This window comes from Lepidothrix coronata, unplaced genomic scaffold, assembly GCF_001604755.1.
Source record: "Lepidothrix coronata isolate B3197 unplaced genomic scaffold, Lepidothrix_coronata-1.0 Scaffold44, whole genome shotgun sequence".
NCBI classification, from domain to species: domain Eukaryota; kingdom Metazoa; phylum Chordata; class Aves; order Passeriformes; family Pipridae; genus Lepidothrix; species Lepidothrix coronata.
This window is the reverse complement of record NW_016690224.1, coordinates 40,553-62,145: the sequence shown is the minus strand read 5'-3', so window position 1 is coordinate 62,145 and position 21,593 is coordinate 40,553. Positions and strand designations below refer to the sequence as shown.

Here is a 21,593-nt window from a genome sequence, read left to right as displayed (position 1 = left end):
GCCCGCGCCTCCCGCGCTGATTCGCTGCGCGGCAGAGCCCGCGCGCCGCCGCGCGGAGATTGGCGCGCGCCGCCGCGCGGGTTCCCGAAGAGCCCCATTGGCGAGAAAGGGGACGGTGCGCCTAAAGCCCGCCCCCCGCGCGCAGCGATTGGCTGTCCCACGTGCCAATCAGCGCAGTGGTGCCGCCCCTCCCTCCCGGCGCGCGCATGCGCAACGCGGGCGCGGCCGGGCCGGCGGAGGTGAGTGAATCGTCCGGGATTTCTGTTTCCTCTTATGTTATCGTTGTGGGGTCGAACAGCGGGAACAGGCCGAGGGAACGTGGGTTTTTAACCCTGTCTATGAAGAGCTGTCAGTCCTGGTTTCAAAGCGGGCAGAGCCCTATGAAACCGGCTAAATAAAGGCTTATTCCCGTTTTTTCTGCATGTACTTTTCGTTAAAAAATTACTAACTTCTTCAGTGGGTGCCAATAAAAGTTTGCTTAAAAATATTTTCAATTATTTTTATTATTATTTAATTATTTCAAGTTATGTTCAGTTTCTTATGAATATTTATTCACACGCTGAAGTATTTTCTTCTACTTTAAGCATGACAGGATGTACTGTTTTAATTGATTATTGCAGAGTGACATTTGAAAGCAGTAGGACTTGACATTCCTCATTATCCATGAGGCTGTTCAGGTCAGCCTCCAAGGTAGAAATAACCTCTCTTCCCTCTCTTTTTTTAATATTTGATACCTTTAGTGTTTCCCAAGCATTGGTAGGAGTGCTTATTGACTTACTGTTTTCCAGATCCCTTTCAAAATAATCCAACTATTTTAAGAAACCTAATAACATTAAGAACCAAAATTCCATTCAGAATGGTAAATATTCCAGGGCAAATGCCAGTGAAACAGTTCAGATATCCTTGAAAACAAACCTGATTGTGAAAATATTGCGTAAGATGTGCAGCCAAACTGGATCATCTGAAAACAAGGATTCTCATGGTAAACTCCACTCTCCACTTCTATTCCAGGTTTCATCCCAGAGAAGCCTGTCCTCACTCCTGTATGAATGTTCCAGGTTTCTTTCATTTTCCATTCTTACTGAGAGAATTGTCAGCATGGACACCCTGGATTTTGAGGAAGCAGCAGCTTTCCCTGCCCAGCATTCCCATGCTTCAGGCAGCAAGAAAGAGGAACTCCCTGAATCTCCTTGGACTCACTGAGGCAGAACTGGAAGAACAGTTTGTGAGAGGTGATGGCCCAGGGGGTCAAGCCACAAATAAGACAAACAACTGTGTTGTCCTGAAGCATATTCCATCTGGGATTGTAGTGAAGGTAATTATGTTCTATTTTGTTAAGGCACAAATTGCATCACGACTTCCAGGCCTCCTTTCAGAGTAAAGCACAATCACAGTGTGCATGGCACGAGGAAAAGTTTATATTTATGGTAAAGAATCTCAGCAAGAAGCACCTCTGGCTGTCAGCAGATAAATAAACTGGGGTCAGAGCTGATCTTCTTGGCTTTGCCATGAATTTACTGGTTTGTAGTTTTCAGGTAAATGAATCTTCATTGTAGCTGTCACATTCCTGTCCCCCATGGGAGTGAGAATCTCTCCTTTAACAAGTTGCTCACACTCTGCAGATATTTTTAAGCATTTTCCTTACCTACTTCCTGTGAATTAATACCCTGAAATTAATCTTTGCTTCCTGTCACAAGGGGAAGACACAGTTAAGTTAAACTCAAGCAGCTTTCCAAGGTAATATGGAAGCATTAAAGATTAATGCAAAAGCCAGTCTGACAAGTGCAGTAGCAATAATTATTAAAATATATAATCTGGATATAAAAGTTCCAGCTGTTATTGGTAGGAGGATGCTCTTGGCTTCGGGAGAAGGGGAGTTTCTTTGCTGTAATGGCAGGAATATACAGACTGAGAGGGAAAGCAGAAGAATAAACAGGTTAAAGTTCCAGTAAAAACATCCTGTTTTATTTCTTTAGTGTCATCAAACAAGATCAGTGGAGAAGAACAGAAAGATTGCCAGAGAAATCCTGCAGGAAAAAGTTGATCTTTTCTACAAAGGTGAAGAGAGTGATGTTTATAAAGAGAAAAAAGCATCAGAGAAGAAGAAGCAGGAGAAAAAAAGAAGAGCAAAGGAAAACCTGGAAAGGAAAAAGCTTTTTAAAGAGGTGCAACAACTGGATAAGAAATGAACATGTGAAATACTGACTTGCCCTAGTGGGGTAAGGGAAATGTGTCATTAGACCTGAACACACCTTTCAGACTAACACGATGTGGGGCTTCAGAGGCACAGCTGAAACACCCAGAGCTGACCTGCTGTTGCTGTAAAGGGATAAAAGCACTCAGGTATTCCTGCTTCTGTCTGCCATCATCTCATTAATCACACTTAGCAATCAGTTGTTCTGCCAAGTTCAGAAGATAAAAGAATCCTTGTTAAAAAGGAACTATAAACTTTCCACTGTTGTTAAGGGAGACAAAAAAAAAATTCAGTAGATTTCCTTCTGCCCAGGTGACACCTTGAGATGCTTTGTAGGGGCTCCAGCACACGAGGAAAACAGCACTAAAAGGTTCTCACTTCCCATCCTTACTCAGGCAATGCCTTCAGTGACATAAATTCTTCACAAACCAGGTTTAGGTACTGGTTGTGCTGGTGTGAACTGACCTGCTGATGGAAGAGACACCAGTCACTGGCTGCCTCCTCCAGATGTGTCAGCTGAACAAATGCTCTGTCCTGCTCAGCTCTGAGCAAAGTTTAAACAGCAGCTTTACAGACCTTACCTGCAGTGGTGCTGAGCATTGGGTGCAGGAAGGAGGGTCTCTCCTCAAGTGAGGGCTGGGCAGTCATTTCTTCCAGTTCAGAGGTAAAACTGGGTCATTACAGATAAAGAACAATGTTTTTGGAAGCTGCCTCCCAAGGCAACAGAGTCCAGTTCATCCAAGCTGTGAATTAATTAACTCTTTTTTAAGTTTGCCTCTTAATACTGTATTTTGTTCAGGTATCCATAGGTCTGTATGTATTAGTCATCCCATTTTGTTTAGGATTTAGATTTCTTTTTTATTTTATAATAGTGAATTAGTCATTTATTATGTTTATGCCATGCTGCAGTTGAATTTGGCATGTTGGTATCTTCACTCATTTTGAGTTTCCCATTTTAAACAAACAAATGCAGCTGCATTTCCTTTCTCACCTATTCTGAAGTCACTGCTGAGGTGCAATTTCCTGGTTTTACCCTGTTAACAACTCCCACCTGCTTAACCAGAACCTCTCATTCATTTTTGGACAGCACCCTCACCAGCTGCCACCAAGTTTTGGCCTTCACCAAAGACCCAAAGCCAGAGTATGGATTTTGAAAACAGAGACCTTGAACTCCACCTCCTTTTCCCAGAGACTGACTGCATCCCAACGGTGCCATGGATGGAAACTCAGCAGCAAACTGCAGCCCCTTCCCTTGTCCTTTCCTGAACTCCTGCATGAAGGTTCAATTTTTATCGGTTTGACAGTTCTTGTTTGTGGAGTGTGAATCTGATTAAAGTGACTGTGCATAGTTTTAATACAAACTGTTAATGAAAATAAGCTTTATTACGTCAAGTAATAAATACATACAAAGATGCAAATAACAGTTTTAGTAATTTATCCAGAATTTTCCTTTTTTTTTTTTTGGCAAACTTTAAACTGAAATCTCCAGCCTTAATGTAGGAATTAGCTTTCCAGGACCTTGTTATTATTTAATAGGTTTCCCTATTTTCCATATAGCTCATGCACTTTAAATGGACTTCAAAGCACTAACAGTCATGCAAATGTTTATGCAAAATGAACAAAAAAAGGAAAAAATAAGAGAAGGGGGAGGTTATTTCTAAGCAGGGTCTATGCTGTATGACAAATTGTGACTTAGCAGACTACTAGGAACAGCATGCTATTCTGCATTTATTAAAAAAATCCTTAGAGCTTATGTCAAACTTTGAAAGATTGACAGTTTGGGGATAAGTGAATATAGTTGAAGGAAAAAACAGAATGAGGCTGTGGCTGGATAAGAAGAGAACTGAAATATAGCCTGGGAGAGAGAGAGAGCATTCCTCTGCATGCACTTCAGTTTCCATGTTTTAGAAACATTTTAGGGAGTTTTAACGTCTTTACAAAATGCAAACCCTCAGTAAGTTGAAAAATCCTTGGTTGGCTTTTTTTTTTTTTCATTCTTAACTATACATTTTTGCAAGGGCAAAACAAGAAAGGTAAAACATTCAAAATAAAGGAATTTGTCTGAATGTTTCAAGAGTCAAAAGGAATAAGTGTTACTTTTTCTTCATGAAGAGATGGAAAATCTTGCAGCTGAATTAGTGGGCTAAGATCGTGCGTTTCGTTCCGTCTCAGCCAGGCATTCCCGAACTAATCCTCTGGCATGAATAATGCCTGCAAAAGAATTGGACATGTTTTAAATCATCCCATTCAGGTCACACTTGCAGTGACAGCCCACAGGAAGGTTTATGTATTTCTGTCCCAAGTTGCCAAGGCTACCAGAGCAGGCCTCAGAAAAGGGAGGCAGCCCTCGTGCCCCAAACATCAGCTGCTCCTAAACAAGTTTGCTCTCCCAAACTCAGATCATAAATTGAAAAAGGAATTAAAGCAGAGCACAGTAAGATTTGTAGGTCTGCAGTGACAGGCAGATCTTCATGTGCAGTGTGGACCTACTTAAAATCAAAGACTTAAAGGAAAAAAAAAATCTTGCCTACCAGTGAGATATTTTGCTACAGTGGAGTGACACAAATTACAAAGTTATTTGGGGAGTCATTGTAGCAAGCTCTGAAAGTCTTAGTCCCTCGGGATAATTCTCCTTGAGGATGCATCAAAATCCAAGCATCATAATGCTGCTTAAAGACAAGTTGTGTCTCTTGTAAAAATAAGAGATTTTTTTTTTTATGGTGTGTGCAAAAAGTTACCTCCTAACACTGGCTCAGCTCCCAGTGGAAATCATCACCACTTTACATCTACTCTCATCTGAGAGACAGAATGCGGAATTTTCCACTACAAGTCCTGTTGCCTTGAAGTTCCAGCAATCTGGACCTCGATTCTGGAACTAAATGTAGATTTGTGTTCACAGAACTGCTGAAAGAACAGAGCTTGAGATAGATTTTAAAATGGGAGATGGACAGATTTTTCTACAACAAAGGAGGTTCTGTTTTGCTGACAGGGCAGGATAGAAGGTGATTTCTCTGCTCAATCATGCTCCTTAACAAGGTGGAAAAAGGGCAGTGAGGCAATAGATGGGGGTTAGTCTCTAGAGATAATGGCTTCTGTTTCTAGAAGGCTGCTAGCCCAGGTCACAGCAACTGCCTTTCCATCCAAGGAGGACTGACCTGGGACATGATGAGTGCAGGGCTTTGCAGAGGGTTAAACTGCCACAGAGGAGTAAAGCTGCAGCTGTGGGATCCAGAAACTCCTACTCACAGCAGTGTGTCAGACCTGGACGTGGTGGCAGGACGCCCAGTTTATGCAGCAGAACTACTCTGAATAATGTAGAACACTGGGACTTTGGCCAATTTTAGAGGTCAGTAGGAGCGGGTGGAGCTGGGGACAGGGACTTTATTCAGGAATAACCTCCATGGCCATGGAGGCAGCAGTCACGTGGTTCCCCTCAGTCACTTTTGCTCTCACACTTGCACATGCTCCTTCAGCCATCAGCCTCCCAAAATGGAAAGAGAGGTACGTTTGTGACCAAAAGATGGCAGCAAAAAGTATTTATTTGGGATTCTTTGCAACACAGGCAAGTCACAGTGGCAGCACTGAATCTTAAACCTACATTAACCAACAAATTAAATATTCGCTTCAAGAAGCAGCAAAACAACTTTTCCTCCCCAAACTGAACCATCCAGCTCAGAGGAGGTCTGCATCTCCCCTGGTCTCTCTCAAGCTGTCCCCATTAGCCTATTGCCATTCATGATCTATTAATACTGACTCAGGCAATGCAATAAAGAGAGACTCCAGCAACATTGATTTTAGCTGGGCCAGATTCCACTTACCACTCATCAGCAGACTTTATTGCATCCTTTCCCAGAACAGCTACTAGTCATTTTATTGCATGTCACGGCAGATATATTACTCTCCCATAATGGTTGAGCCTTAAATAAAGCTTTGTAGTCTTGGGTAAATGTAAAGGATTTGCAAGGTGGTGAAGTTACTCTGTTACAATAACATTCCCATTCCGGGTCAAATGCATGAGCCAATCTCAGCACAAGGACCACGGGAAGGGAGGAAAAGGTAACCATGTTACACTGGCAAAGGACTGAACTGGCAGCACAACTGTTGTCCGTGGCCTTTCAGGGTCATTTCAGGAGCTGGAGCACTGGAATGTCCCACTGCTCCTTCAGAAATATCCCTGCACGTCCCCTGCAGAGGACAATGTCAGGCTGATGTCACCAGTGGGGCATGCAGGGGTTTCTTTTACACTGCAAGGAAAGGGCATTTATTACCCCTTTTAGCTGACAAAGCAAAGCCACAGAGACTCATCAGCCAGCCCTAAAAGCTTCTCTGGCCCTTTCTAGTGGACTCTTAATGACACCACAATCACTCATAGCAGGTAGCAGAACGTTTTTGTTTGACATCTCAGTCTGAACAGCCTTCCCTGACACCTTCTCTCCACCAGCCCCAGCGTGAATTTCCACAATGTTGTATTTCTTTAGGCAAAATGCACTTCAGTGAAGATTCCTGGGCCAAGTAGGTGGGAGATGTGCATGAGAAGAAGTAAACAATGCTTGGCTGTGTATTTTGGAGACTGGGGAGAAAAGGGAATTGAAGGGGCAAGTAAGTCACCGGGAGCCTGAAAAAATGTATCCATTAAGGGTTCCACAATAGGAGTTTGAGTTATTAACTGGAACTCTCTGTGTGCACATGAAACACATTTTGTCACTGTTTATCTATCAAATACAGCACAGACAGAGCTTCCCAAGGTTTCAGCTGCAGGTTAATACTTCCAGTTCCATGAGGAGCTCAGGCTGTCTCCTTTCAAAGGACACAGTTGTCATGCAGTTGGACACAAGCAGTCAGTGCACAAAGTGTAGGGGACACGATTATTGTTTTAAAATAAGTTTAAAAGTTACCTCTTTTTAGCCTCTCCATCGCACTTTTACTCCCAGCATATGTGGGTCTAATCTCTTTTCCTAATTCTTCTATGATAGCTAGAAGTTCTGCATATTTGCTCTGTGGTACTTGACTGCTGCTGGTACCCTGTGGTTGAAAGTAGATTAATCTCAATCAAATACTGTAAAAACAAAACAATTACAACAAACAGCAACCGTTAACCCTGTTCCTGCTTTTTCAGTGTTGAGGTGTATATTTTGGGGAGAAGTTAGCTGGGCAGGGAGAGTGAGAAGAAAACTGTACAGAAATATTCATTTTTTAACAAATAACTTTAAAATATGTTAGAGCCCTTACTAACATAATTCAAGACATGTTTCTCAGTGACTCACACAGGATGGGACTAACAGTTAATTAGTAACAACCTCCCTCAGCACTCTGCTTAGTCTAATTTGATCCCCAGACATGTGTGAGGAAGCAGTCCTGCCATTTGGGTTTGATTTCAAACCTTGGTGGGAGGGAGGAACACCTCAGATTACAGGCCACAATCCGTGCTACTGTGCAAACGTGGGGTCAGTGATCTGATTAAAGGAAAATAAGCAGAGCTGTACCTGCATCCCTTGTGTATAGCCTAGAGATGGGGGTCCATAGTCATTTATGAGCTGTCTGTATTGTGCAGATGTTGCCATACTTGTGGAGGGAGAGTGAACACTCCCAGCTGTAGAGAGAAAAGAGAGAAAAAAAATCTATTATTATCTAAAGATCAATTAGTCTGCTACATTGGGACACGTTTTAATCACTTGTTTCTAAAGCTGTGACCTCTCACCTTTGTCTGGGATCACTAATGACATTTCTGAGTGTCACTGCAAGGAAAAGAATGGTTAAATTAATGCCTCTCTAATGTTTGCTGCACGCTGGGAAATGACACAGCCTGCAACAGTATCAGTGCAAACTGTTTGCCTAAAAGTGAAGCCGAGTGTAGCATGACAGGTTGTTCTGCCCAGACAAACTGTAAATATTAAGGAGCCCTATTTTTGCATATATACATTCCACACAGATGAGTCTGATGTACTGGGCTATTTTTACTTTTTCAGTGCAAGTTATCTGAAAGTAATTTTGCAACTCAAAGTGTCATTACGTGGTCAAAGCAAGTTACCCTCAGTACTATTTTCAGCCAATGCCAAAACCATTCTTAGGGAACAGTCAGTTGAGGTGGATCAGATCTGCTGCTCATTGTGTGACACCAGAGCCGAGCGGTGCTGCCATTATTCCTCTTTGTGTGATATCAAACGTTTTTAGCCAGTCAAATTGTGCTATATAAGCAAATCAAAGGAAAAACAACATCACTTCGGGTTACTTTTTCTAAAGTTATAAAACATTATATTCACATCTAAGGAGTTTTGAATCCGGAGTTCCAGAAACTGACTCATGTGTTCATTGACAAACTGCTTCAGAAACAAAACACTTCCTCCCCCTTGCCCTGCAGTGGGAAAAATTTGGGTCTGAGAAACAACTTCTAGGTTTTTCTTAGGGGGCTTAATTATGCTGCCCATATCACAACTGTGCTGGAGGGCCTGCTGGTCCTGGACTTACACTCAGGAGCAAGGGAGCACCACAGCACTGAACTTCTTCACTCCTGCAGCTCCCGTGCCCTTGCATCCACGGATGCTGCTGCCTTTGCCTGTAGGCACAGACACAGACTGCCTGCTGTCTGGAAAAATCTCCCCCCTCACAAACTCCTCTGCTGAAAATTCCCAACTGCCTTTCGTAAGAGGAACAGATCTCATTTACCAGCCTTCATTTAAATCTAAATTAAACTGATGCTAAAAGTCACTGGGGCTCAGTACTATGTAAATCTTTAGCTTTGTTTTAAAGTTACAAGTGATTTCATTCCTATTTTCCCCTCACTACAAAAAGAAAGGGCCAGCAGTTACTCTGTAGAAAGCTCTGATCATAGTGGAATAGACTCTTATCCTCAGCTGGGAAGTCTCTTTCCATTTCAGAATTACCACAGGATATCACTGGGGTGTTTTCTTCATTACAAGAAGAGAGCGTGTTCTCTAATTTTTACTTGTTAACCAGATGTGAAATCCCCTCCAGAAAGGCAAATTGGGCTGGTCAGCAGGTCACCTTAAAGAAGCAACATTTCTCTGTCTTTAACTGAGCTGCTGAATGTTATGGCACTACAGACCTGCATTTTCATTGCTGAGGTTTCACATGGAGCGAATTTTGCTTAAGCACAGTAAAACCCCCCAAAAACTAAACACCACACCCACAGAGCAGGGCACTGGAAAGGAACACCACAGTTGTCAGCTACTCTCTCAGTTAGTTCTTCACATTATCAGCTCAAAATACACACACCAGTGTAAGATTTCTGTGTGTGCAACTCAGTATTTCAAGTCCAGATGACTGAATTTCAACAGTTCCCAAACATGGCACAACAACAAACCGCATCTTTTTTTCCAAGGACTTCAAAATGCTTCAAAAACATTAATGAGCCCCTTGTGCTGCAAGGTAAGAAGGTTTAATTACCTCAATTAAGCAGAGAAAGGCTTAAGCGATTTTTCCTCATGTACAATAAAGCAAAAGACCTATCCTGCAAAGACTTGTTCCCAAACTGCTGTTGGAAGCAGTCACATCCAAGACCTGGATGCTCCAAACTGGTTCAGAACAAGGCAGTGACCCGGCTCAGGAATCCTGCTCTACCCAGCCAGCAAAGCTGAGCTGCAGCCCATGCAAAACAAAGAGCAACTTATTGATCCCATATTGGTTAATGCTAACACACTGATTAATGACATCAGGAAAAGGTTTTTCACCCAGAGAGTGGTTGGGCACTGAACAGGCTCCCCAGGGCAGTGGTCACAGCACCAAGGTTGTCTGAGCTCAAGAAGCATTTGGACAACGCTCTCAAGCACATGGTGGGATTGTTGGGGTGAGTTGAGTAACTATTCCTGGTTTTCCTTTGGTGCCTGTGAACCAGGGTGGCAGCTGAGCTGTGCTGATGTCTGTGCAGGGCCAGGATTTGGACTCGATGATCCTGATGGATCCAACTCAGCCTATTCTATGATTTTATGATAATACAGTCCAGATAATTTAGTGACTGTTTCAGGTTACGTTTAAGCAACGACATGAGCTTGGTCTGTAGGAAATAACACAGCAGGGTATGTGTGGGTTAGAGAGAAACTGTTAGAAATGTGATGTGCCAGGACAAAGCAGTGAATGGATCCAGGGGCTGAGCAAGAAAGTTTCACAGATCTGGGGCTGACCAAGGAAGTTTCACAGCTGTGGAAGCAGGACAGCGCTGGGCTGGTGTCAGCACGGGAGCATGAATCCAGCAGGGAGTCAGTCAACACGGAGGGATAAAAGCAAACAGGAACTTCCAAGGCTGAGTAAGGAGCTGCGGCCGGAGCTGGCTGTGGCTCCCGGTGGGAAGGAGCAGCGCAGGAGCCGCGGCTGTGCCGTGCCCGGGCGGTGCAGAGCTGTGCTGCAGACACTAGAGGCCATCGCTGAGTGCGCCGTGCCCTGCCAAGTGACAGAGCGTGGTAACCATGGTGAGTTTACCCGTTTCTTTGCAGTCTGCATCAAAAATGTAATAAGACATAATGCCATGCGCCGACCACTTTATCAGCAGCAGCAGCAGGCCCGGAGAACAAAGGAAAGGATTTGGCTTGGCCGCAGCACCAGCCTCCACACATCCATGTCAGAAGTTGTGCCAGTCAAACTCAGCTGAAGGAGGGGGGGAAAGGAAAAATCCTTGATTTCACCTCAATTTAAGATGATGCAATCATGAAAATGAAATTAATTGGGGGGGGTATTAGTATCTCACAGGGCAACAGACCCTGAGCTTTCTGACCTATCACTTTGTATGTTAACCTCGAGGAGAAGCCCTGGGTCTTGGCTGACTATTACTCAATTAACCCAAAATTCAGCTGCGTGTCTGAACAGCCTGTATATCTCAGCTTAAAAAAAAAAATAAATCACCAGATATTGCTATTATAGCTAGAAAGAAAAATTAGGCCAGGAAGTCTCACAGTCAATACCCAGTCAAAAATCAGTGTGATGATTAGGTATTCACTGGAGAGAAAAAAAGGAGGGGGGATCTAAATCGAGGTTTGCTCTCTCACGTTAAAATGACAATGGAGACAGTTAAGAACTGACAGAATCGAAAAGGGAGTGTGCTTGGTACTGAATTTCACTGACACCCTGTATCACATCCCAAATTGTCTTAGTGCTTGCTGTTGTTTAAAACCTAAATTAATACACATACTTTCCTCCCTCCACTTTCCTAATTAAATGTACACAAAACCTTGTAGATCCCCATTTATTCTTGTACCAACAATGTCTTTTATTTCTGTATTCAAGCAGAAGACTGCCACAAGCATTTTTCTCACAAAAATATAGTGATTTTCTTGTTAATCAATATTAATCTATATTAATTGAGGGCAGGTACAGCAAATAGAAACGAGATTTTGGTATCCAAATCTCTTCCTTCCAACCCTCTCTCTGAGCCCAAATTAACACCCTAAGAGACAAAGGATCTCAAATCAACCTTTGCTTGCCTTAACTCCCACTGACCAGAAATCTTGTCATTAATTCCTGATAGGTTTGTAGGGATCCCTTCAGTTCCTTTGCTACTATCTCCAAGCCTAAACAATGATGATCAATTTGCTGATCCAAGTTTTAATTCTTAATTCCCTTACTGCTACTTGCTGGAAAATAACTGGGAAGGCACCTTGCTGAGCACCCTGCAAGGAAGCAGCAGGAGCAGGAGCACCAGGACACACTCACCTGATCCACTTCCATCAGATGCATCTACACAGCTCAACTGCCACCCTGTTTCACAGACAGCAAAGGAAAACCAGGAATAGTCACACAACTCACTGAGTTAGTTACTCATGGAGAACTGACTGAGACAAATCAAGGCCCAATCCCACTGGATTGTGTTTCTCTACTGCCCTGTACTTTGAAAGGTCCTGTAAAACTCCAAAGGCAAACTGCCATTTTACAGACTCTTTCCCCACACGAACATGACAGTGTGTAAGAAGAGATACCTGTACCTGGAGTTTATCCAAGGTACATGGCACAGGCTGTGGAGTCTCAACACTTCTCCCTGTATTTCACAGACCCTTCAAGCTGAGGCTGTCGGCGGCATCAAGGCTGTTGCCATTTTGGTGGCTCGTGGTCATATATAGCCTATATAGCCCAGTATACAGCCCTATATAGCCCAGTGCTGGAGGTCACTGCCTCTGCCACACCTGGGGGACTTCATCTGCTTCAGGTGATGGCAGTTGGTCCTGATCCTATGGGGTACAAGACAACAAGGCTGGAATAGTTTAACTGAGAGGAAATAAATTGGTCTGTCCTAAGCTGGACAACTTTGCAAGAAAACACATGAGAAATGCTCCTGTAATCTGCTCTGACAGTGCACATTATGAGGCATCCTCAAGCACCAGGGCAGAGGTAAAGCCTCAACCAGCACAGCCATTTCTGCAGTGCAGATCTCAGCACAGCTGGAGTTCTTTGGCTGACTGCAGGAATATTTTATTCCCGAGCCCTCCACGCACTTTGGTCTAAGTTCAACAAGAACTCCTTGCCATCCATGGACACCACATGTCTACACAAGTATATCCACTGCACAGCCAAGCCACACACTGAATTCTAACAGGACTTGCCAACCCAGAGTGCAAACACACAGCCCCCATTTCCCCCAACCTTCTCATAAATTTTTTAATTTAAAATAATGGACCCTGTTCTCATTTGCACAAAACATTCCTTATAGCACTAACTGTGAAAAATGTATTTTCACCCACTATTTCTCCTTTAAGCAGCCCTTCTGGAAGAAACAGACCTTTCTTTGAATAAAACTATTTCCTTTTAAAAAAGCGCAGTGCGCAGACACATAAATATGTTCTCAAGAACTGGGACATTCTTTATCAGAACAGCCAGAGGCCTTGCTCTTTTGATCTGTCACACTCTGGGCCTTTCCTCGAGTACTCTTGTGCTATTAAATCTTTCCATGTGGATAATGGTCATGTTTTATGTCTCCTCTTCCTACCCTCCTGTCTTCTTTTTTTATCAGAAAAACAAAAGCCAGTTCCTTGGACTCCCCACCATTCTTCTTTTCCAGCTTAAGCTATTTCTACATGAGCAAGTTATTTGGCACAACAAGGAATAGATCAAAAGATGAAAGCATTTGGTACGTGTACACCACATGTAGTTGGCCTGAGGGGGTATGACTTAAGGTTAGATTTTAGTCTGGTCCCCCAGACTATGGGGATATGGTTCCAAGCTGTCCAATCTTTGGTTTGAATCCTTGTGTCCCCATTAAAAGGGATGCAGCATCAGCACTGCACAATTGGAGTAGAGCTTCTGGATCATTTTTATCCGAAAGGAATCAAGTTAGCATGGACCAAAACCATTCTGCAACTCAACCAGCATGTGATGGGCGGGGACCATGTGAGGCTTTGCTGACTGTGAAAACCACACTGTTGCTCTGAAGTAAAACACTCAGGCAGACAAAGCCAAAAATGCCAGTTTTCTAAATGCCCAAACAAGTCCACCTGAAAATTGCTAATTCTGAAACATGTTTAGCGAGCTTCTTTTCAGACCATTTTCAACTTCTCATGGGCTTCCAAGAGATCAGGGATCCAGCAAATTTCAGTTTGAATGAGAGAGGGGAGTATATTTCCTAGAAATTATCTCCTCTGCTCAGGAACGAACACTTTGCTCTCTGTTCTGCCTACAAAGAGTATTCTTTCCAGTACTCCCACTCCAAAAACAACCTCTCAATATGGACAACAATATCAAACAGAAGCTGTCTCTGTAAAGGGCGACAAGCAAGCCACGTGCTCATACAAGTCTGCACTGCAGTGTAATAACACAAGGACCGGCCTCGTGTGCTGGAACCATTTCTCAGGAGTGAATGGGACTGGTCTCTCCAGCTGTAACCTACAGCCCCAGCCAGGGAAATTATTATGTTTCACCTCTCAGTGAGAATTTGCACTTTTCCCAAGAAGCTGCTGGTTGCTGGGAGGTGTGGCAGGTGCACCCACAGCCCTGCTGGTCCCCAGATCCAGCAGTGTCTGTTGGACAGGTCACCGCTTGTTCCTGTGGAGCCAAGACACAGCTCCTTCCCTTGTCCCAGCCTGCTGGAATCTGTGCTTCCAGATCCTACAGACAACAGTTTTTAGCCTTTATTACAAAAACAGGATTTTGTCTCAAAACCTGACGTTCCTGAAGGAATGACAATAAAACTAAAGGAAAATCCCAAGCAGTTTCTCCTACTGTAGCTTCTGGATCTTAAAACTCCTTTTCTCTGACCTGTGCATACTCTGAACAAAATAGGAATGCTGAATATCCACTGAGCCAGAAAACACATGGAAACAGGGCGAAAAACAAACTACAGATCAGTTCACAGCTGGTGTAAATGTCTCTATTCCACTTAAGTCAATGGAGATGCACTACTTCACCTCAGCTCAGCAGCTGGTCCCGTACAGAGAAACAGTCAAACAATATGAAACACAAGACAGATGAGGAGGAAACAGCACTTCCTAGGATTCAGCAGGATAAGGAAGAAAACAGAAACAAATCAAAACATGGTTATTAGAAAAGGTAATAAAGGTTCCCCTGCAACACTGCAGGGTCAGGTGAGGCTGGGAAGGTAGAGCCACAGCACTGCAAGTCCCCACCAGAACAACCTTTTGTAGCCCAGGCAGAGAAGGTGCTTTTGCAGGAGATTAAATGGGGCTCCCCCAGCACAGGCAGCTTGGATCTGACAGCCTGGGATGCTACAGCCAGAGCCCAATTCCTGAGCACAGCCCCTCCAGGAAGGTGACTGGTAATTCAGACAAAACACTGTAAGCCCAGTGCAGCCACCCTGGGCCAAGTGTCAGCACTGCTCTGGGCATTGGGGAAGAGGAACAGGCACCAAATTCTGCTGTGACAACACTATCTCGTTCCCTCAGCCTGGTGCAAGGCAGAGGAGTCAGCACCCGGATACTTCCAGCATCCTGAGTCACTTGTGGAGCAGCTGCATTTTCCTCACCCACAGTCATCCCCAGATCTGCCGACAACCCACGAAGGCTTCCTCCCCATATTTCCTCCCACACACAGCTCCACTCCCTCTGGACTTCAGTCTAGGATTGGATTCCCAAAACATGCTCCCGTGCAAGAACAGAGCCCACCAACCACAACTGCTTCATCTCACTGATGTGCAGCTTAAACAGAATATTGCAGAGTGGCCACTCTCAGCCTAAACTTGAAAGGAGTTTGCTCTGCAGCAAGGACGCAGCTCCGGGAGCTGAGTCGACACTGTCTTCCCAAATACTCCTGCACCAGAAGCCCTGCACTGCAGGGAAGCAGCATTACCTCCCAGAGGAAAATCCCTGTGAGATCCACAGCTGCCCAGAGCCCTCCGTCGGCCGAGACCAAAATATTCAGCATTCATACAGAGAGGTTTCTGCAGGGCTGATTTCAGGCCAAAAGGGACAGATTTCCTGTTTTCCTCTCCTCTGCAGGACGGGGCGGGGGGGTCCTTCACCCCAGGTTTGGAAGCAGACCTAGGATTTATCCCCCTGGCTGGGGGGTATTTAATTTAAGCACAATAGAGAAGCGGTCTCCTCCAAATCAGAATTAAGCTCCAGAAAGGAGGGGGCCATTTGCAGTCATATCACTCTGAATGCGATATGTGCAACTGCAAGGACTGCTTTGTCTAAGTCCCTTGGCCTTAGGCCACGGTGCTGGCAATACCACCAGCTAGAGGAAGAGCTGGTGCGTGAGGATAATGGCAGAAGACAGGGAGGGAAGAGAGAGCCCATTTTGGATTCAGAGGAGGACGTTCTTTCATTGAAAAGATTCTGGGGGTGTTGAGGATGATCCGAACTCAGAAGAGAGGACAACTTAGACAGGAATAGTTCCAGCATGACAGCAAACTGCTGCTAACTTGCCGTTACGAGGCAAAAAGAAGGGTTGGGGGGGAAGGGGAAGATAAAACTGCATGAAAGAATCTAAAGCCCTGCTCGCAGCCGGAGCGTTGGAAAGCACCGACACGGCAGCGAGAGGGCTGGAGACAGAAACTTCCCCGCTCGGCTCGCATTGTGCGCGGCGTGTCTGAGCCGGGATTTCGCAGTCCCCGCTCGCAGAGCAGCCAGACTCGGATCCCCCCCACAGCATGACCTAATCCCCACCCCTCACCCACCATCGCAAAATACCACCTTTGTTTTCCCTGCAATTTTACGGCTGTTCCGGAGAGCAAGGCACAGGTTCTCGTGGGAGCCGACAGGAGAACGGTTTCCCTTGCTCGGCTTTGTTTTGTTTCTTTTTTATTTTTTTTTCCCCTCCGGTGACACTTCTGCTTTTTGTCAAAAATCCTCGGCACATCCCCTGCTCCCTGACCCTTCCACAGAGCAGCGCTGGGGCCCACGGCACTCCCCACACACGACCCCGGCACACGGAGCCTTTCCAGCTCACAGCCCCACCGAGCTCAGCTCCACGCAGGATCAAAGTGTCTGAGGCACCGGCACCTCGGCTCATCCACCAGCTGGCGACGATTCCTTGCAGTAAAATAAGATTGTTGCTCTCCTGGCAGCTAGAACAGAGGTGCATCTCGGTGATCCCTTTCGTTCATCAGCCTCCCAGGATTACAGCCACTAACGGTGCCGTAAAAATCACCCAGGCTGATTTGTCTCCCTCTGAAACCCAACTCCAAAACTTTTTCTCGGGGGGGGGGGAAAATAAAAAAAATCAGCCTAATTTGTGGCTGGGGATGGTCCGATGCCAGCCCTGCAGGCATCGGGGATGGGAGTCGGGAATACGTTTTTTTTAAGTCAGAAGCAACTTCTCCATTTTCGTGCTGTTTAATTGGAGCCAACGCGCAGAGATTAGCGAGATCCCCTCCAAATATCCCACAGCGAAGCAATTGCTGCTGCGGCTTTGTTCAGGCTGCACCGACTCGCACACGGGGACCCGATGTACGGCAGCACCTCAGCGCCGGCAAAAACCCCCGGCCGGTGCCTTCGGAAACCGCGGAGGGAAGGGAAAAGCGGGGGGATGGAGCGAAAAAAAAATAAAGACAGAAAGTTAATGCTGTCAAGGAAACTTTTTAGAGAGGAAAGTTGAAACTGCTCCCGTACAGATCCAAGGATGAGGGAGTGATTTTGAAAAAGGAGCTTTTTAAGAAACAGTGCAATTCCCGTGTGCACCACACCCCCCCTCCTTCCCCATCTCCAAATCTCCGGCGAGCGGACAGGGCTCCCGCGCCCGGGATGAGAGGGAGACTCTGAGAGGGGAGCGGGGCTGGGAGTCTCCCCGAGGCGGTGCCGGTGCCTCCGGCGGAGCTCCGGCGTCCGGGGCGACCCCTCGGCCCCGCGGAGCGCGGCCCCGGGGCGGCCCCGGCGCTGAGGAGGCGTGAGGCGAGGCTGAGGCGCGGGGCGAGCGGCCGCACTTGCGGCGTCCCGCCAGCAGCGGTCCTCGCTGAGGCGCCGCCGGAATATTCCTGATCCAGATCAATCAGCCGCCCCGGGGAGCCGAGCATGGAGGAAACCCGGCGGCCGGAGCCCCGGAGCGGCGGCGGCGGCGGCGGCGCGGGGCCGGGCGGGCGCGGTGCCCGGCGCGGGGGCGGGCGCGGTGCGGGGCTGGCGGTGCCGGCCGGCGGGGCGGGCGGGCGCGGGTAATGGCGGCGCGGAGGAGCCGCTGCCCCGCCATACCGGACTGGGCACAAACTCGAGTCCGGGGCTTCCCCCAGGTGTCGGTGCGGCACCCGCCGCTCGCCTCCCCAAACTTGCCACCCAGTTGCCGCCGCGGACTTACCCGGGTTGAGGGGAGTCCCGGGGATGTGGGCGTTCAAGTTGGGCTTGTAAGACATTCCCAGAGACATGGCCAGCGGGAGGAGGAGAAGCGTCCTGAAATTCAGCGAAGCGTCTCCGTGTCTCCCAGACACTTTGGGTTGTTTACAGCAGTAGCAGCACCGGCAAATATGGCCGTCAGTTATATTGACACCCACAATGCAATATATCATCCATACATCATGAGGAGACGCGGATCCAAAAACTTTGGGGGAGAGCCGGCAGCCACCCCGCCGCGGCCGCCCGGCGCCCCGCGCACCGCGGCGCGGAGGGCGGGGGCGCGGCGGGCGGGGGCGCGGCGGGGGTGCGCGGCCATCCCCTCACAGACAATGGAGCTCCCCTCAGGGAGCCGCCGGGAGGGAGCGGGGCGGGCGGGCGGGCGGCGGCGGCGGCAGAGCCCCGGCGGCGGCGGCGCGGGGGGGCTGTTTTAATTAACTTCGGAAAGTTTTGGCACAACTTCGCTTTTTTTCCACCGGGCTGTGCCCGCGGCGGGCGGCGGCCCCTCGCCAGCCCGGAGCGCCCCGGCCGTCCCTCAGGGCGGCCCGCGCGCCGCCGCCTTCCCGCCTCCCCCTCACCTCACACCGGGCGTTCAGTCGCGTTCGTTATTCCCCGTCTCCCCCCGCGAATTTCGATGGAAAATACCTGTTGATAATTTTAGAATAAAAGATTTTTTTTTTCTTCCCCCTAGATGCCGCCGAGGAAAAAATCTCCTCTTTTTTTTTTTGCTTCTATTTTTTTTTTTCAAGCCACTATTTCTCTCCACTTGAAGGTGGAGGGTTAATGTAGATTGCAGCTTCTGAGGGGCTAAAAAAAAATATGGATCTCGTTGGTAATTGACACATTTTCTGCTTGCAAGCAGCAGTAAAACTTCCCCACAAAAAAAAATTTTAAAAACATATTAATTTTCAGGTTAAATGATGACACTTTCCACATGCATCTTCCACTTCAGAACTCACCCTTTTCACTGCAAGATACTCAGGTTTGCTCTTTCTGTCATTAATCTCAAATATACTCTACAATTGTTAAATTACTCCAGATTTATACAAATAAAACTGCTTGGGAGCTGGACAAGCTCTCCTTAGGTGCACAGCTTAGCCTGAGACCCACAGGATCAGACCCACACATACATTTTACCGGAGGCCACTCTGAGATCTGGAAATTTTATTGCATATGTTAATTGAAGTCTGTCCAAGGCTTTTTATCGCTCTTAATGCCAGTGATGGCAAACTGAGAGAGCCTGATCCTGCTCCTTGAAACTCAGGGGCACATTTCTTTTAAGTGACATGATTCAGGCCCATAATGGACAGCTCTGCAGAGGGAAGCAGGTAACAGCTCCACCACAGGGACACAGAAACAGTCACGGAGCAATCAGATGATTTCTTCCAAATAAAGGAAAATTGAGGGAGAATGGGAAAAGCGAGGCAGCCTTTGAGCCCCTGGCTCATGCCCTAGCGACTGCATGCTGCATGAAAGAAACATCTGAAAATTATGACTAGTACCAGATGAAACACAGTTGTATTTTATCTCTGGGCCAAGTGCATGACTGCAGTGATTCTACAAAGCCCAGAGTGGTACAGAGTCTTCCTTACAACTGATCCACACTCTGGTCTGTTAGAGAGGGGTCCTGAGAGCCTCAGGCACAGAATTACACGCTCAGTGACAATATTTTCACACTGGTGCTTGCAACTATAACTGTGTAATTCTCCTTAGAGTCCTGAAAGATTGCACTGGTAAACCCTCCTGTCCAGCACCGTGTGAGTGAGAACTTTGCATTCCTAACGCTTCACTTCCAGATTTATAAATAACAGCCTTTCTGTTGAATCCCTGGAAGGCCAGTGAAGTCCTGCACACTGCTCCGGGATTTTCCATCGCTGTGTGGTTGTTTACAGTCACACCAAGTGAGTGCGAAATGGGAGCGTTCTGAGCTTGCCGTGTTTTTCACGGCTTTGCACCAACTCTACAAAACTGCTCTCAGAGCAACACTCTGCAGAACAAGATCCCCCGTGTTTTGCTCGAGTTTTATAATGGCAGCTTCAAAATACACAATATTCCAGGAGGGAAGGGGGATAAGGAAGGAGTCCTGTAAAGATTATCCTTTCTTCAGCAAAAGGCACTGCGAGCTTTGAAGCAAACTGTGGGGGTCAGGCTTGATGAGATGGTCAGGCTTGTAGGGTGAGATTATTTTTTGACATTTGCTCTGCAGTTCTCTGGGCACAGGGAGCAGTGGTGGCATGAGACACAAGACCCTATGACAACCTCAGACACTATTTAAGCTTCAACTGACTTTACTCTTGGGGTTCTTTTTTGCAGACACTGCAGGAGTTGGCTTGGGTAGGAAGTACCTGCAAATTCTTCCCATCTGCCATGTGCTCTGAGGGTTCACTTCAGTTGTTTTCAACCAGGTGTGGCCACAAGAACAAAACCACCACTGTGCTGGGGCCCTGGGTTGACTGTTCAGTGGGGTGACCACAGAGTGAGCTCCCTCAGAGGGACTGCCTGTGCTTTCACCTTGTTTGATGTCCCAAGCAGTGCTGGAGTTGTGCTCTGCACATGCAAACCCTGCCCTGAGTGCAGCAGCTCCATCTCCCAGAGCCCACATGCCCCGTCTTGTGCAGCAGGCTGCTCATGGCTCTGTCGTGTTCACTGACATCAAAAGCAGCTCTTCAGCACCAAGTGGCCAAGTCATAGAGCAGGAAATACAACAGAGCCATTTTATCACGCAGGTGACATTTTCAAGCCCTCTCCACACTAAGAGGTAATTTGAAAATAAATGCGTATGCTTGTTTTTCACAAGGGAGGATGGACAGGAAGAGCTCAGTGGTTAGAGCATGGTTCTAAGAACACCAAGGTTTGATCCCTGTATGGGCCATGCACTTAAGAGTTGGGCTTGATGATTCTTGTGGGTTCCTTCCAACTCAGAATATTCAGTGAAATCTTGATTCTGTGAAATCAGGCTCTTCAGTCACAGCAAGCACCAATGATGTATTTTCCAAGTACAGCTGTCTCTTCTCAGTTGTGTGAGATCTCCACCATTTACCCTGTCCCCCTCCTCTTTCTTTTCTTGGCATTTTCTGTTCCCTCTGCTGGTTTGACTTCCTCACCTCTGCTCCTCCCAAACCACTGGGAATACTCAGCGGCCAGCATTTCCACAGAGTTTGCCTCCAGCCTCTGCTTCGCCAGAGCTCCAACTGATCTGAGGGAGGTTTTCCCTTCCCAAAGCTCTGCGGGGTTGGTGCCGTGCCCCTCAGGCCAGGGTGTAAGGAACACACATGCAAAGTGGGATGTTGGAAGGTGCTGGCAGCTGGTTGTAGGATGGCTCTGCCACAGAGCCAGGGGCCTTGGGCCATGCTTTAAAACAAACTTGTTTGTCCCCTTTTATCTGGAAACAAAGTGAATTAGTCATTGCAGAGCTCTAACACTCGAGGGGACCTGCAAATGGAGAGCACAAACTAGGCTTGTTCCTTATCATCTTGGGTTAAATCAACAATGAGAAGAATGAAAGATGGCTCAGCAAGACCCTCCTTTTTCCTGGCATGTCTTTGGCATGTGTAAAACATTACATTTGCGCATTAATTTCAATGTAATTAATTGTTGTCAGGCTTAATGAATTGAGTGACTGGGGAAGTTCTGTCCTTAACCCAATGCAGAGACCTGTGTAGCAGCAAGGGGATGGGAAGTTTTCTCCT

At 46.7% G+C, this 21,593-nt stretch overlaps 2 protein-coding genes across 8 annotated transcripts; one reads left to right on the top strand and one right to left on the bottom strand.

The window, feature by feature from the left end:
• The first annotated feature begins 196 nt into the window (after window positions 1-196).
• On the top strand, window positions 197-3,612 carry CUNH12orf65 (chromosome unknown C12orf65 homolog). 4 transcript variants are annotated; one of them, XR_001874673.1, is made up of 4 exons: window positions 632-677; window positions 1,012-1,315; window positions 1,977-2,343; window positions 3,282-3,612. XR_001874673.1 is itself a non-coding variant. In XM_017814281.1 (4 exons), the coding sequence occupies exons 1-3, from the start codon at window positions 664-666 to the stop codon at window positions 2,187-2,189; spliced, it is 531 nt and encodes a 176-aa protein (XP_017669770.1). In that variant the 5' UTR covers window positions 632-663; the 3' UTR covers window positions 2,190-2,219; window positions 3,282-3,612. The 4 variants fall into 4 exon arrangements, 3 of the variants coding, with proteins under 3 accessions (XP_017669772.1, XP_017669770.1, XP_017669769.1); XM_017814281.1 differs by having other exon boundaries at window positions 1,977-2,219; XM_017814283.1 differs by lacking the exon at window positions 632-677 and adding an exon at window positions 197-239 and having other exon boundaries at window positions 1,977-3,612.
• Window positions 3,559-18,162, bottom strand: CDK2AP1 (cyclin dependent kinase 2 associated protein 1). Of its 4 annotated transcripts, none has more exons than XM_017814284.1 (4): window positions 17,873-18,162; window positions 7,678-7,784; window positions 7,090-7,216; window positions 3,559-4,405 (listed from the first exon to the last, which is right to left on the bottom strand). In XM_017814284.1, the coding sequence occupies exons 1-4, from the start codon at window positions 18,078-18,080 to the stop codon at window positions 4,338-4,340; spliced, it is 510 nt and encodes a 169-aa protein (XP_017669773.1). In that variant the 5' UTR covers window positions 18,081-18,162; the 3' UTR covers window positions 3,559-4,337. The 4 variants fall into 4 exon arrangements, with proteins under 4 accessions (XP_017669773.1, XP_017669776.1, XP_017669774.1 ...); XM_017814287.1 differs by lacking the exon at window positions 17,873-18,162 and adding an exon at window positions 16,279-16,400; XM_017814285.1 differs by lacking the exon at window positions 17,873-18,162 and adding an exon at window positions 15,434-15,735.
• Window positions 18,163-21,593: the final 3,431 nt, after the last annotated feature.